This window comes from Narcine bancroftii, chromosome 13 (genome assembly GCF_036971445.1).
Source record: "Narcine bancroftii isolate sNarBan1 chromosome 13, sNarBan1.hap1, whole genome shotgun sequence".
Classification (NCBI taxonomy): Eukaryota; Metazoa; Chordata; class Chondrichthyes; order Torpediniformes; family Narcinidae; genus Narcine; species Narcine bancroftii.
The window spans coordinates 4,107,427-4,120,235 of NC_091481.1; the positions used below are offsets into that span (position 1 = coordinate 4,107,427).

The 12,809-nt window shown below is 37.8% G+C and overlaps 1 protein-coding gene across 6 annotated transcripts in view; it reads left to right on the forward strand.

The window, feature by feature from the left end:
- taf3 (TAF3 RNA polymerase II, TATA box binding protein (TBP)-associated facto) overlaps positions 1-12,809 on the forward strand; it is a 170,447-nt gene that overhangs the window by 119,644 nt on the left and 37,994 nt on the right. For all 6 annotated transcript variants that reach the window (XM_069910006.1, XM_069910007.1, XM_069910008.1 and 3 more), the window contains one exon: positions 7,506-9,295. In XM_069910006.1, coding sequence (XP_069766107.1) covers positions 7,506-9,295 — 1,790 coding nt within the window. The remainder of the gene's footprint in view (positions 1-7,505; positions 9,296-12,809) is intronic.

Here is a 12,809-nt window from a genome sequence, read left to right on the forward strand (position 1 = left end):
GCATTGAGACCAAATAGTCTAGGCAGTAATTCTTAAAGGCTCTCTGATACCTCCACTTCAAATAGGCTGCAAAAGGTTTTACTTTTGTTTTATAAATAACATTTTTTATTTTATTTTAAATGTCATATTTCAGTTGAATACTTAAAGTAGGTTTGAGACAACTGTATGCATTGTCATTTAAGTAATTTATAGTCTCTCGTATGCCATTTGAATAAAATGTGAAAAGGGGGGTGCGGAGAATGCAGAAGGCTGCCATGTGTTCTGTGAAAATATTGCTAATCACTCAGTGACCCTTTAGCATGTAGCTAAATAATTACCTGTTATTAGTGTTAATGGCATTGGAAGAGTTAATCCTTTTTTGTCATTGTCTGCCAGCTAATCCTTCCATAATACATTTTCCCCTCTCTGGCATCTGTGAGTTTCCTGAACTGCACATCCTTCAGTGATTGCAAACTGGAAAAAAAAAGTGATTGTGGGAAGTGAGGGAACCACTGGAGGCCAATGAGGAAAGTAGGCCTTATCTCAAGCAATTAATCAAGAAACTCATATTGTGTGACAATTATTCAAAGCCAGTTCAAAAATAGCTCAGAGCTGGAGGTGCAGAGATTATTTTTCCAGAATTTTGTCAAGGTCATTATAAGCATTGAGCAAGTCTGTAGCACTGTGGAAAATACATGCTTGACAGGAGATGGTGAGGCATGTTTAAGAATGTCTTGTGCAGTTTATAGTAATGGAACATACTGCGACATAACCTAATGGACATGTCAGGTAATTTATAAATTAATGCCACATAAACCCTAAAGCAATTCTGGAACATGCCCATTAAAACATAATAGGACTGTGGGAAATGTTTGTTGAAAGTGTAATAACCCTTTTCAGAGCAGAAATCTTATTTAACTTGAAATACAAATCCTTGAAGGCAGTGCATGCTTTCAGGATTTAACTGATCAATTTGAGAATGGATGCAGATGTATCCTTTATGTTCAGTACGAACAAATATTTCTGTTGGTTCTTCCAAAGCATTGCATGCAGGAGTGCCTGGCATTCTTTGTGTGTGATCCTGCCTGTGAACATATGCTCCCCCTTCATCCCTTCCCCCATAATAAAAAAAAACATTCCTTGCATCGTTGAAACTGCTTATTTTCTCCGAAGTAAACGTATGGTTAATATACTCTTGTTATTTTAAGCGGCCTTTTTAGTTGAAGGTATGTTGCAAATACGATTCTGTAGATGCAGTGCTGATAAATTCAATTAAATTGTCAACAAAATTGTAACATTTACGCTATAATGAATCAAATAAAATTAGTAAATATTAACATCTGAAAACTCCTCCAACCGTGGGGCACCTCAGTTAGCGTAGCAGTTAGTGCAACTCTATTAAAGTACCAGCAACTGGGGTTCAAATCCAGCGCTAAGGACTTTGTACGTTCTCCCCATGTCTGCGTGGATTTTCTCTGGGTGCTCCAGTATCTTCCCACTCTTCAAATCGTACAGTGTTTGTCGGTTAATTGAGGTATTTGGGCTCGTGGACTGAAAGGGCCTGTTACTGTGCACTTTGTCTAAATTTTAATTTTTTTTTCAATTCATTGAAATTTTTAATTGAAATTAAAAATATGGCAGTAAAGTATATATCCACTTTGATATTTCTGTTAAGTTACATCAGGGAGATGTGAACAAAACATTGAATTTTTCAAACACCTATTTGCCATTTTCATGAGATTGAACTACAATTTAGAATGATAAGCTGTGAGTCATTATCCCATCAACGTTTAAAAACAGATATGCAAGTCATTGCTGCACGTGGCTAGTTTGAGGGAGCTTTCCCCGTGCCCACCGTGACAACCGTGTTTCCCACAGTACACTTTATGTTAAGTTCATACACAGTAAGACACTTCAGGATATCCTGAGGTAATGAAAGATGGTATAAATACAAGTCTTTCTTGATTGTGTCATGGCTACCAGCTGGTTCTTTCTTGTGCATTTTTAGCATCTTCAGGCTTTCTCTGGTGAATAGATGTCTGAACGACAAAGTTGCATTTGAAGCATTCAAGATTAATGAGACTCCTGGTCCCCACCTTTCTGTTTATGATGATATAATGTGAATATATTACAGTCATGGTATAGCTTTACTGATTTATTGGATGAAACCATCTGATTTTTATTTAGAACAAATATCATTGTCATGTTGTTTGAAACTTTAGTATCATTAAAATTTCTTTTCATACATATAGTAATTCCCTATTGCCAGTGCCACTTGTAATATTACCCCTTACATTCTGTTCTTGCGAGATTGTAAATTGAAGGAAAATACACCCTAAAAGGTGTACGTAACCTATACAAGTTATCAGTCCATGATATCTATGTTCCAGTAATTTTCTGTATGAAACCTGTGGACACAGTCAGTGCACAAGTGTCTTCAGTTGTAAGTTGTAGCTGAAATGCCTGCATACACTGCATCCATAGAAAGCACAGGGCTGGGGGTGGGGGGCTGGTGGGGGGGGGGGGGGGGGGGTTGACTTTCCAGGCCTGTGCCTTCTCCTGAAAAAGGGCTCAGCCCCAAAATTCTCATTTGAATTTAGAAGAATGAGAAGGGATTTTTTTTTAAATATTTTATTTTGAGAATTTTCGATCAACATCCAGTAAAAATGAATAATCAAAAAGAAAAATGTCAATATCCATAATATTAACAAAATAATGCAAATATCGATGTCGATATTAAAGAACATGAGAAAAAAGAAAAGAGTCAACATGTGATTCGATTATTATAAAGAAAGAAAAATTACAATAATACGACAAAAATGCAAATTCAATGTCCATATTGAACCAAAGGGAGAAAGAGAGAATAGAGAAAAGGAAGAACAAAAAAAGACAAGCCCTCCCACCAAGAAACAAGAAGAAAAGACAAAAAAAAGTAAGAAAAGAGACAGAATAAGAAAAATAAAATATTTGCTTCACCTTGGATAAACCCCACTCCCATCAAAGGACAAATAACCTGACTTATCAAGGGTCCTCGGTGCTGCAAGCACCGGGGGGAAGAGACAGGAGGGGTGGAATCATTAAAGATTTACCTGATGTACCTTAGGTCTTAATAGCCATCTCTGCCAATGAGGCTATTGGCCACCTCATGGCCCTTTAGCCATCTAATATTAGCCATCTCTGCCAATAAGGCTATTGGCCACCTCATGGTTTTTTAGCCATCTAATATTAGCCATCTCTGCCAATAAGGCTATTGGCCACCTCATGGCCCTTTGAAGAACAGTGAGATTTCACAAATTCCTTGGCCAATGTTTTCCTTGAAGCACCCCTCATTAAAAAAATGATTTAAAAGATCACTCATCTTCCTCTTAGTTTGATCTCACTACATGTAAAATGAGTGGTGCATTTGTTCATCAGGCAGGCCATTGTAAAAATGCTTTAAGATTTCCGTCGAGACGTGATAAATATGAGTTCACACCACCTTCCTTCCATTGTCTCCCGCACTTGAATGATACTATTTACAAATATATTGAGTGAAAACTGTATAATTCTTGCACTTTTTTACCTACTCAGCAGTTTTTCACATCCTTAAATCTTGATGCTACCAAATCTAAAAAGCTATTTGATCCTCTTATCAAAAGTTTGTAAAATAAACAGAAACAATTGAGTTTGGACATACCTCTAGTTGATTACGAAACTTAGTTTTTAAAATGCACTGCCTTATAATATAAGTTCTGTGTTCAACATGATCGTTTTCTGATTGATCTTTTTACATGGAGGTTTTCAAGTAACACAAATATTCTGATTGTTGAGCTTTAGTTGATCAAAAATGTAAAAAAACTGGCCAATTTTATTTATTTAAGGCAAATTTATGATTGCTTAAAATGTTGATGGTTAAAATATGCATTTTAGTTTTAAGAGGTCAGTTTAAAAAAAATTAAAGTTAAACTTCAACTGTGTCCAACATTTTTAAATGAAACACAAATGTCTGCAGATGCTATGATTGTAGCAAAAACCCAGGCGCTGGAGGAACTCAGCAGGTCTTGCAGCATCCATAGGAGATAAAGACGCAGGCTGGGAGATTGCTTCATTGAGCACCTCGGCTTTCTCCGCCGCAGTAGCAGGGATCTTCCAGTCACAACCTATTTCAGTGCCCCGCTGCATTCCCATGGTGTCATGTCTGCCCATGGTCTCACGCATTGCCAGACTGAGACCACCCAGAAATTGGTGGAACAACACCTCATACTCCCCCTGAGCACCCTCCAACTAGGTGGCATTAACATCGACTTCGGGTCTCCATTAGCCCCATCATCTACGCTATTTCTATCTCTTTTTTTTCCCTCTGTCTCCTTTCCTCCTGCCCTGCATTCATAGAGCCACTCCCTACCCAGATCAATCCTCTCCTGCCCTATAAAATTATCACCTTTTGTCTGTGGGCCTGTGCTCCTAGGCCTACCCTTTCTTTCCTCTCCCCAGCCTTTTAAAAAGCCTACTTGCTTTTGACTCATAGCTTGAAGAAGGCCTCAGGCCCAAAACGTTGGTAGTATACTTTACCTCCTATGAACACTGCAAGTCCTGCAGAGTTCCTCCAGCACTTCTGTGCTTTCCCAACATTTTCAAAGTAATTTTGATAGAAAGATGTTAATATTATTAACCTGAAAGCTGACTGCTTGCAGCTACTTGCGAGAAGCTCCAAACATTTGGTTGTTGAAATACAAGATGGTACTCAGTAAAGAATATTAATAGAGTCTTTTATAAAATTGTTTATGAAATAATTAAAAGTTGAAAGTAGTGTTTACATAGTGTGTTGTACAAATTATGAATAGCTTTTAAGTTTATGATGGTGCATTAACGAATCACAAATGTTATAATTATTACTTCTTGTAAAGACATTTGTTTGTACCTGTATTTTTAAAATCAGATTTTTTTTTTACCATGTACTGTGAAATGTCATTTGCTGCAGTTATTAAAAGTAACTGGTGTCATATAGTTACCATCTGTTGCAGCCAGATGGGTAACTTAATCCATGACCTTGCCTTTTTGACAAAATCCAACTCATTTCTGTATTAGTGTAGAGTTTACAATGTTGTGGCTATTTCTGAATGATTTTCCTATGGAGCGGAGATGAGGGATTTAGCTGCAAGGTTAGACGAGAGAAGCTGTTGTTCTCTCTGCAGCAAAAAGGTTGAGATAGATTTGATAGAAGCATCTGAGGTCGTGCTGGGTTTTGATAGGTAAATAGAGAGAAGCTGTTCCTATTTGTAGATGGCTCAAGGACATGGTGACATCGATTCAAAATGATGAACAAGAAAACACAAGGGGCATGTGAAGAAACCCCCATTTATGGAGTGGTTATGGTCTGGAATACAGTACTATGTTAAGTCCATTGAAGCTTCCTATAGGGAATTAAGTGGCCATGAGATGGAATAAAATGCAAGCATATAGTTTGGGATTAGGATCAAGCAGATTGGTCTGGTAGGGGACAACACAAACATGTTGGGCCAAATGGCATACCAACTTTTGGTTTCTATAAATAATCCGCCATGTAAAATGAGTTCAAGCAAGTTTAACTGTGTACAGACCAAATTTTACTCATTCAATACAAGTTATCTCAAGGCAAAATTAAAGAAGGCAGAATATAATTAATTATTTTCTGCCCCATTTTTCTAAGCAATTCCCTGGTCCATTTGTAAATCTTTGTTTTTTTTTAAATCCCTTCTTTCAGTACAAAAAAAAAGTAGAGTGCTTGCCCAGTCTGGGGAAGTGACACAAAAGATGGATGCAGAAGGTATACACAGTGCGAAAGGCCAACTCATCAAACAACTTTATTTGTTTTAAAAATTATTGTCTTCCTCTTTCTCTTTTAGCGATGATTTATCTCCATTCGGTGTTTAATAGTTGATATAACTGATGTAAAGCGTAAAGTTTATATTAACTGGCGACTGACTAATAGCCTTTGCCGAACAGAGGTGATTTAAAATCTCTGAAGGAGGGAAAAGATGTAAGAGAAACTGCTGTTATCACAGCCTCATATCATATAAGTAACTGCTGGGCACCAATTGAGCAACATGAGCATGTCAGTCAAGCAGCCTTTCCGAATTGTTGTCATTGGTGGTAACTATAGAAACCCTCCAACTCTGCCCCTATCTTATTCAAGCAGGAGTTACATGATCCAGTGGTATTAACATATAGATTAGGCCATTCATAATACTGTAAATTGTTTCACCTTACTGTGCTTACACAGTCCAGTGGCTTCTTTACTTTGCATTATGGAAATTGTGCATTCAAATGTTGCAGGGATTTTTTTACTTGTTTATTTTCTGAAAAAATGAAATAACTGCTCTGTGTAATGACACAGGATCCTATTAATTCATTTATTCTTCTTATAAACGTGACTTAGCCCTTTTGTGATCTCATACAATTAGAATAATCGTGGTTACAACTGCAATAATAGTAGGTGGGGAAAATAGCAGTATGAATATTGTATATCAGCCATTCTCACCAGGGTCCATACGCGGCCCCTCAACCCCGCCCCAACTCCAGGAGCCACAGCACATTTAAGGGGGGGGGGGGCCACAGACTAAAATCATAAAATATTGGTTATGTGGTCGGTAGGAAAGAAACCAACTAAATTTGACTGCTTCACAGGGAAGGGGACCCATAAACTTTGAACAGAGACCTAGGGAGCCATGGCCAAAAAAAGGGTTGAGTATGTTGTATACTCTCATACAGTATCTGTTTGCTTTGGCACTTCTAACTGTAGTGTACATCATGACTTCTACCTTGTTCTTCACAAAGAATAGTGAAGTTGAGCTACATTTCTTAGCAAATTGTACCTTCAGGGCACTCCTGTTGAACTCTTAATCCTGAATAATACTTTACTGATTTCCTTTGAACTTGCCAAATTTAGTGTTCAAAAGCAATTTTGCTCTTTGTACCACCGACATATATAATGATGTTGTAAACACTTTTTAATACCCTCACTTTGATAGGTCAAGTGCAGTTCTGCTTGATGACCTAATGTGGGATATTGCAGCCAAAACAGAAACGTGGTTGACAGAAGGGCAAGACTGACAGCTTAATGTTAGTGGCACAGTTAGCGCAGTGATGTTACGGCACCAGCAACTGGGGTTCGAATCCAGCACTGTCTGTAAGGAGTTTGTACCTTCTCTCCATGTCTGTGTTGGTTTCCTCCAGAAGCTCCAGCTTCCTCCCACCGTTCAAAGCATTCCAGGATTGTAGGTCAATTGCGTGTAATTGGGTAGCACAGGCTCATGGCCCTACTAATGTGCTGTATCTCTAATTTCTTTTTTAAATGTAATGGTCCAGGGTCCTGATGCCACAGGTATGAAAGAAGAGCAGGTGAGAGAGAAGAAGGAGTACCTTTGATACCTTGACAAAAGGCTCAAGTCCAAAACATTAGTCATTAACGAATGACTGCTGTCCAATTGTTCATTGTTAGAAATGGAAAAAGTTATAATTCTATGTACAATTTCTATCTTTTTTTAATGTTGCATTTTGTTTAACAGAGGAAGAAGAAGAGCAGGTCCCCACTGATGGAGGTACGTCAGCAGAAGCAATGCAGGTCCCTCTTGAAGAGGAAGAGGAGGAAATGGAGGAGGAAGAGGCTGTTAATGATGAAAACATTTTGGGGAAAAGACCATTAGAAAGCCCAGACTCTGTCGATTTACCAGTTGCAAAGCGGGCCAGAACAACTGGATGTAAAATAGACAGCCCCGATGGGGTTTTGGAACCCAGGGAACCTTTAAGTATGATCAACTCTCAAAGGGTGCCTCCTGTTTTATCTCCAGTTCCACCACCAGATCATTTGGACTCTCTGCCACTTTCCCCTGAACCTCCAATGCTGGCACCAATACCAAAACCATCCCAACTTTCAACCCCCAAAACATCAGATTCAAAAGTATTCACACCAAAAGTCAAATCTAAGATCTCGTCATCATCTGTACAAAAGCCCAAATCCCCCAAAGGATCTCAGCTAGCACTTTTGGGAAGCCCCATTCGTTCTCCAAAAGCTTCTTTGAAAACGGACAAAAAATCACCCATGCGCACAAAAAGTCCCAAAAGCCCTAAAAGTCCAAAAGTACCACCAAATGTCTCTCATTCAACAATCAAGAATGAGACCCCAAACAGGACGCCCTTGTCTGTCTGTAACTCTGGAACTGAAAAACTTGGTAAAGAAAATATTCAAATGAAGCTATCCCATGCACTGATTGAAGTGGAGAAACCAAACCTTTCAGATACATCGCCAAAAAAATTGCCAATGCCTGATAAGAGTATTGATGACTCCATCAATGCCGTTATAGCTCGTGCTTGTGCTGAGCGTGAACCCGACCCCTTTGAGTTTTCCTCGGGCTCAGAGTCAGAGAAGGAGATCTTCACTAGCCCGAGAAGACTCACAATTTCAGAATCATCAACCCCGCGGTTATTTTCCCTTTCCAGCAGTTTTAGCAGGGGTAGTGCAACCCCTGTGTCGTCATCTGCCCCAACAACTAGCACAAATGTGTCCTGGACACTGGATGATTCCATTAATGAGGTTGTGAGGAAAGCAAGCATGGGCACTCCACCCTCTGTTCCTGCCGCCATTCCTTACCTTTCTTCCCCATCCGCTTCTCCGCCCACCCCAGAGCCTCTTCTTAAACTCTATGAAGAACGTACAAAGCACACGTCTTCATCTGATGTGAAGAAAAAGCTGAAGAAAGAAATTAGGATGAAAATCAAGAAAAAGGAAAAAGAAAAGCTGAAAGATAAGGATAAAGAGAAAAAGGAAAAGGGGAAAGACAAAGAGAAGAACAAGGAAAAGGAAGTGAACAAAGAGTCCAAAATGTTTAAGGAACTTGCAAAAGACCATGAGATGGATCAGTTTAAATTTAGAATTAAAGATTTTGATGGTGATGTAAAAACAAAACATAAGGACGGGAACTTTAAAAGAGACAAAGAAAAACACAAGGAAAAGAAGAAGGATAAAGAAAAGGGTAAAAAGGGTAAAGACAAGAATAAAGATAAAGATAAACATAAAGTTAAGAATCCCTTGACACAACTCCCATTTGTTCCTAAAGAACCCTTGTTCAGCACCCCAAGCAGTGTTCGGAGTCCATCTGTTTTGCCTTCGGTGCCAACTATGGTCCCAGAAAGACTTTTTGAAGAGAAATCTAAAGAGAAGGACAAGAAAAAAGACAAAAAGGAGAAAAAGAAAAAGAAAGACAAGGACAGGATGAAAGAAAAAGAGAAGAAAGAGAAAGAGAAGAAGGAGAAGGAAAAGGAAAAAGAGAAAGAAAAAGAGAAGCATAAACATGAAAAGGTAAGTCATACTATGCTTTCACTGGGATTATTTTTAAATACTTAAGTATGACCATTGCAAAGTTGAGCTACCATCTCCAATACTAGCTCTTCATTACAAACTGAGCATCGCAAAGTTCAGTGCAGGCACCTTTTAGCCCACATGCCTGAACTTAATGCTCAAATAATTTGTGAGGATATTGATTTTATTTCTAATATTTTCTTTTAAAAGTTCATTTTGGGGCAGCTGTCAAATTACAATGATACCCAGCAGCAAAACTTTAAAAACCCTACATCAGTACTTTTTTTTTAACTGAATCAGTTGTTTTACTTTAAAAATGATTGTTTTATTGGTTTTTATTCCTCTGAAATTCCATTTTCTCATTAAAAAACTGATGAAGTATTTAAAAAACTACCTTTTTGTAGATTTACAGCACAGACAGGCCCTTCAATCCTTCTAATTTGAGCCAAACTATTTTTCTGTCTAATCCCACTGACCTGCACCCAGTCCATAGCCCTCCACACCTCTCCCATCCATGTATCTGTCCAAATTGTTCTTAAATGTTAAACTTGAGCCCGCATTCACCACTTCAGCTGGCAGCTGGTTTCGAACTTCCACCGCTTTCTGCGTGAAGAAGTGCCACCTAATGTTGCCCCCAAAACCTTTCCCCTTTCATCCTTAACCCATGTCCTCTGGTTTGCATTTCACTTACCGTCAGTAGAAAAAGCCTATCTACATTTACTCAGTCAATACCTCTCATAATTTTATACACTTCTATCAAATCTCCCCTCATTCTTCTATGCTCAAGGGAAAAAAGACGTAACCTGTTAACCTTTTCCTGTAATTCAGTTCCTGAAGTCCGGGCAAAACATCCTGGTAAATCTTCTCTGCTCTCTTCCAATCTCCAAATTTGGCCTCACCAATGTCTTATACAACTTTACCATAACATCCTAACTCCTATTTCAATACTTTGATTTATACGAAGGCCAATATGGAAAGTAGAGCAATTTGGTGAAACACCGATTTGAAATACTGATCACTTTCTGTTAAATGTAATGTAAAATCCCTTGAATGTTTCACACACTACTCTTTTGTGGGCTGAATTATGTCTTTACTGAAATTCATGTACAGCTCAGACATCTGCTGCTTTATTTGTTGTAAAGAAAATCTTGGAAACAGAAGACATCAAATGTTCCAAGATACTATTGTAATTTAGATTAATCTGCTCAGATAAACTTCAAAGTTGAGGGTTTTTTTTAAACTGCAAGACACGATTTTTTTTTAAATTAAATTTTCGGAGAATCAATCTTAACGCTTCCCCTTTGTGATGGTGCTGCACAGGTGTCATGGGAGAAATGTAAAGCAGCAGAGCATTATCAGTGTGTGCCTTAAGGTATGCAGTAAAAAGAATCTAAATCCCCGAAGATTAAGGGAAAAATGCAATACACTCCAGAAGGGGCTTATGTGTCTGGTATTATTTATCCAGGGGAAAATAATGGTGCTCCTATATAAGACTGTGAACAAATCCACTGGCGATGTACTTCTAGCAAAGGTGTCTTACGTTGGTGGCCCTTTGCTATCTTGCATTGAATGCTGTCTCCAACCTGTGCTAGTCCCCAGCTTTTTTAACAGGTGATTTTTTTTTTCCCTTTCAACTTTGCAAACTTACATCCATTCACACCATTTCAAATCCACACAGCCTAAAAGAACAAAGGTTATATATTTCAATCAATGATTGATTTGTATTATTTTGAACAAGGAATCAGTAATCTACCTTTTTTCACCTTCATCGGGTTTCAATGCAAATAACTTAAAAGTAAGCAATGCAAATATAATACTAATATTTAAAGGTTACTGCACAGAATTATGATGTTTAATGGTTTTTTTTAAAAGCACCTGACAAAATCTCTTAGCCAAGTTATGTGAATAGATAACAAAGATTTGTGAGAATACCAAAAGTATTGCTAACTCAGAAATAAGAAAAGAGCAAGTACTTCGTGCTGAAACTGATTAATGCCAGAGTAGTCCAATGGATATGTACATGGTCAAGGGAATTTAGCATAATATTCAAAATGGGGTGTCTTTCATATTGAGAACAATGTTTGGACCAGTTGTTGACAAATGGGAAGAAATTAATTCCCAGCAAGAAACGAAGGAAGACATGTACAGTGGTTATGTTATTTGCTGAGATATGCCCTCAAAATCTATGATCAGAAGGAAAGGTTCATACAAGGCGGTATTAATGGAGAGAGAATACAATTTTTGAAATTATTTAATCCATGGCATTTGTTCAAACCAGTATGAAATAACACTCACAGTAATAAGTTTTCTTACAATGAGGAATCAAATAATTAATATGCAGGATTTCAGAGTTCTGAGCAAGGATTAAAGCTGGAAACCTAACAAAAATTTTTTGTAATTTATGTAAAATATTGATTGTGGTCAATATTGATTTGGATTCCAAAACGAAGATGGAAGGAAAAACATATCTGATAGTTGTTGCAAATAATTCCAGAGACGACTAAAAATGTTTCTGGAGAAAAGATGGAGTGAGATAAATTTCAATAGCAGGGTTAAGGAGAAAATGTATTATTTCCAGTCTTTTAAAAGATTTAAACCCCTGCAGCAGCCACAACAATTTTTCTAATGGAATCACGAAGGATAGACCTTATTTTGCTTGGCAGCTTGTGATGTTGTAACCTTTCCTCTGGAGAGATTAAACAGTTTTGCAGTATTACATGTAAGCATTACTTTTTAAAATATTTTTTTCAAAAAATATACAGTAACATTTTAAATATACAATACATCAAACTTTTCCTCACAAACAAAATAGTCCCTCCCTCCCCCTCCTCTTTCATACATACAGATCTGTTCACCATCAGAGCTTAAATATATTTTAAAGACATAGAGTACAGTTGGGGAAACTACGTTTTTGAATATATAATAGTTACTTTTATAGCCTTTTTTGTTCCTTTTTATTATGTATCTGGGCCCCTATGTGGTCCAGGTGTGGCTGCCAGACATTTACAAAATTGTCATATTTGTTCTTTAAGTTATATGTAATTTTTTTTCCCAGCGGTGTACAGCTGTTCATTTCCACAGTCCATCGTTCTATGAGTAGAGGGGTGTCGGAATTCCAAGTGATTGCGATACATTTTTGTTCACTACTGTCAGTGCTATTTTTATAAATGAGATTTGATATTTGGTCGATTTGTCGCTTATTTCCATGAAATTACCTGATAGATCGAGCTCCGGGTCACCCGTGAAGGCCACTTCTGTTATCCTGGTTAATTTTTCTGCAATTTCTTGCCAAAATGGCCTCACTTTCAAGCACAACCACGTGGCGTTTAGAAAAGTTCCTGTCTCCGTCCCACATCTGAAACACGTCTTTGAAATTTCAGCTTTTTGTAAGATATGATTGGTGTAAAAATTATACTGGACTAGTCCATATCTTGCATTTATAATTGATGTCGTGCTGTCCTTACACCAATCTGACCAGCTTCTTTCTGAAATCACCACACTCAAGTCCGACTCC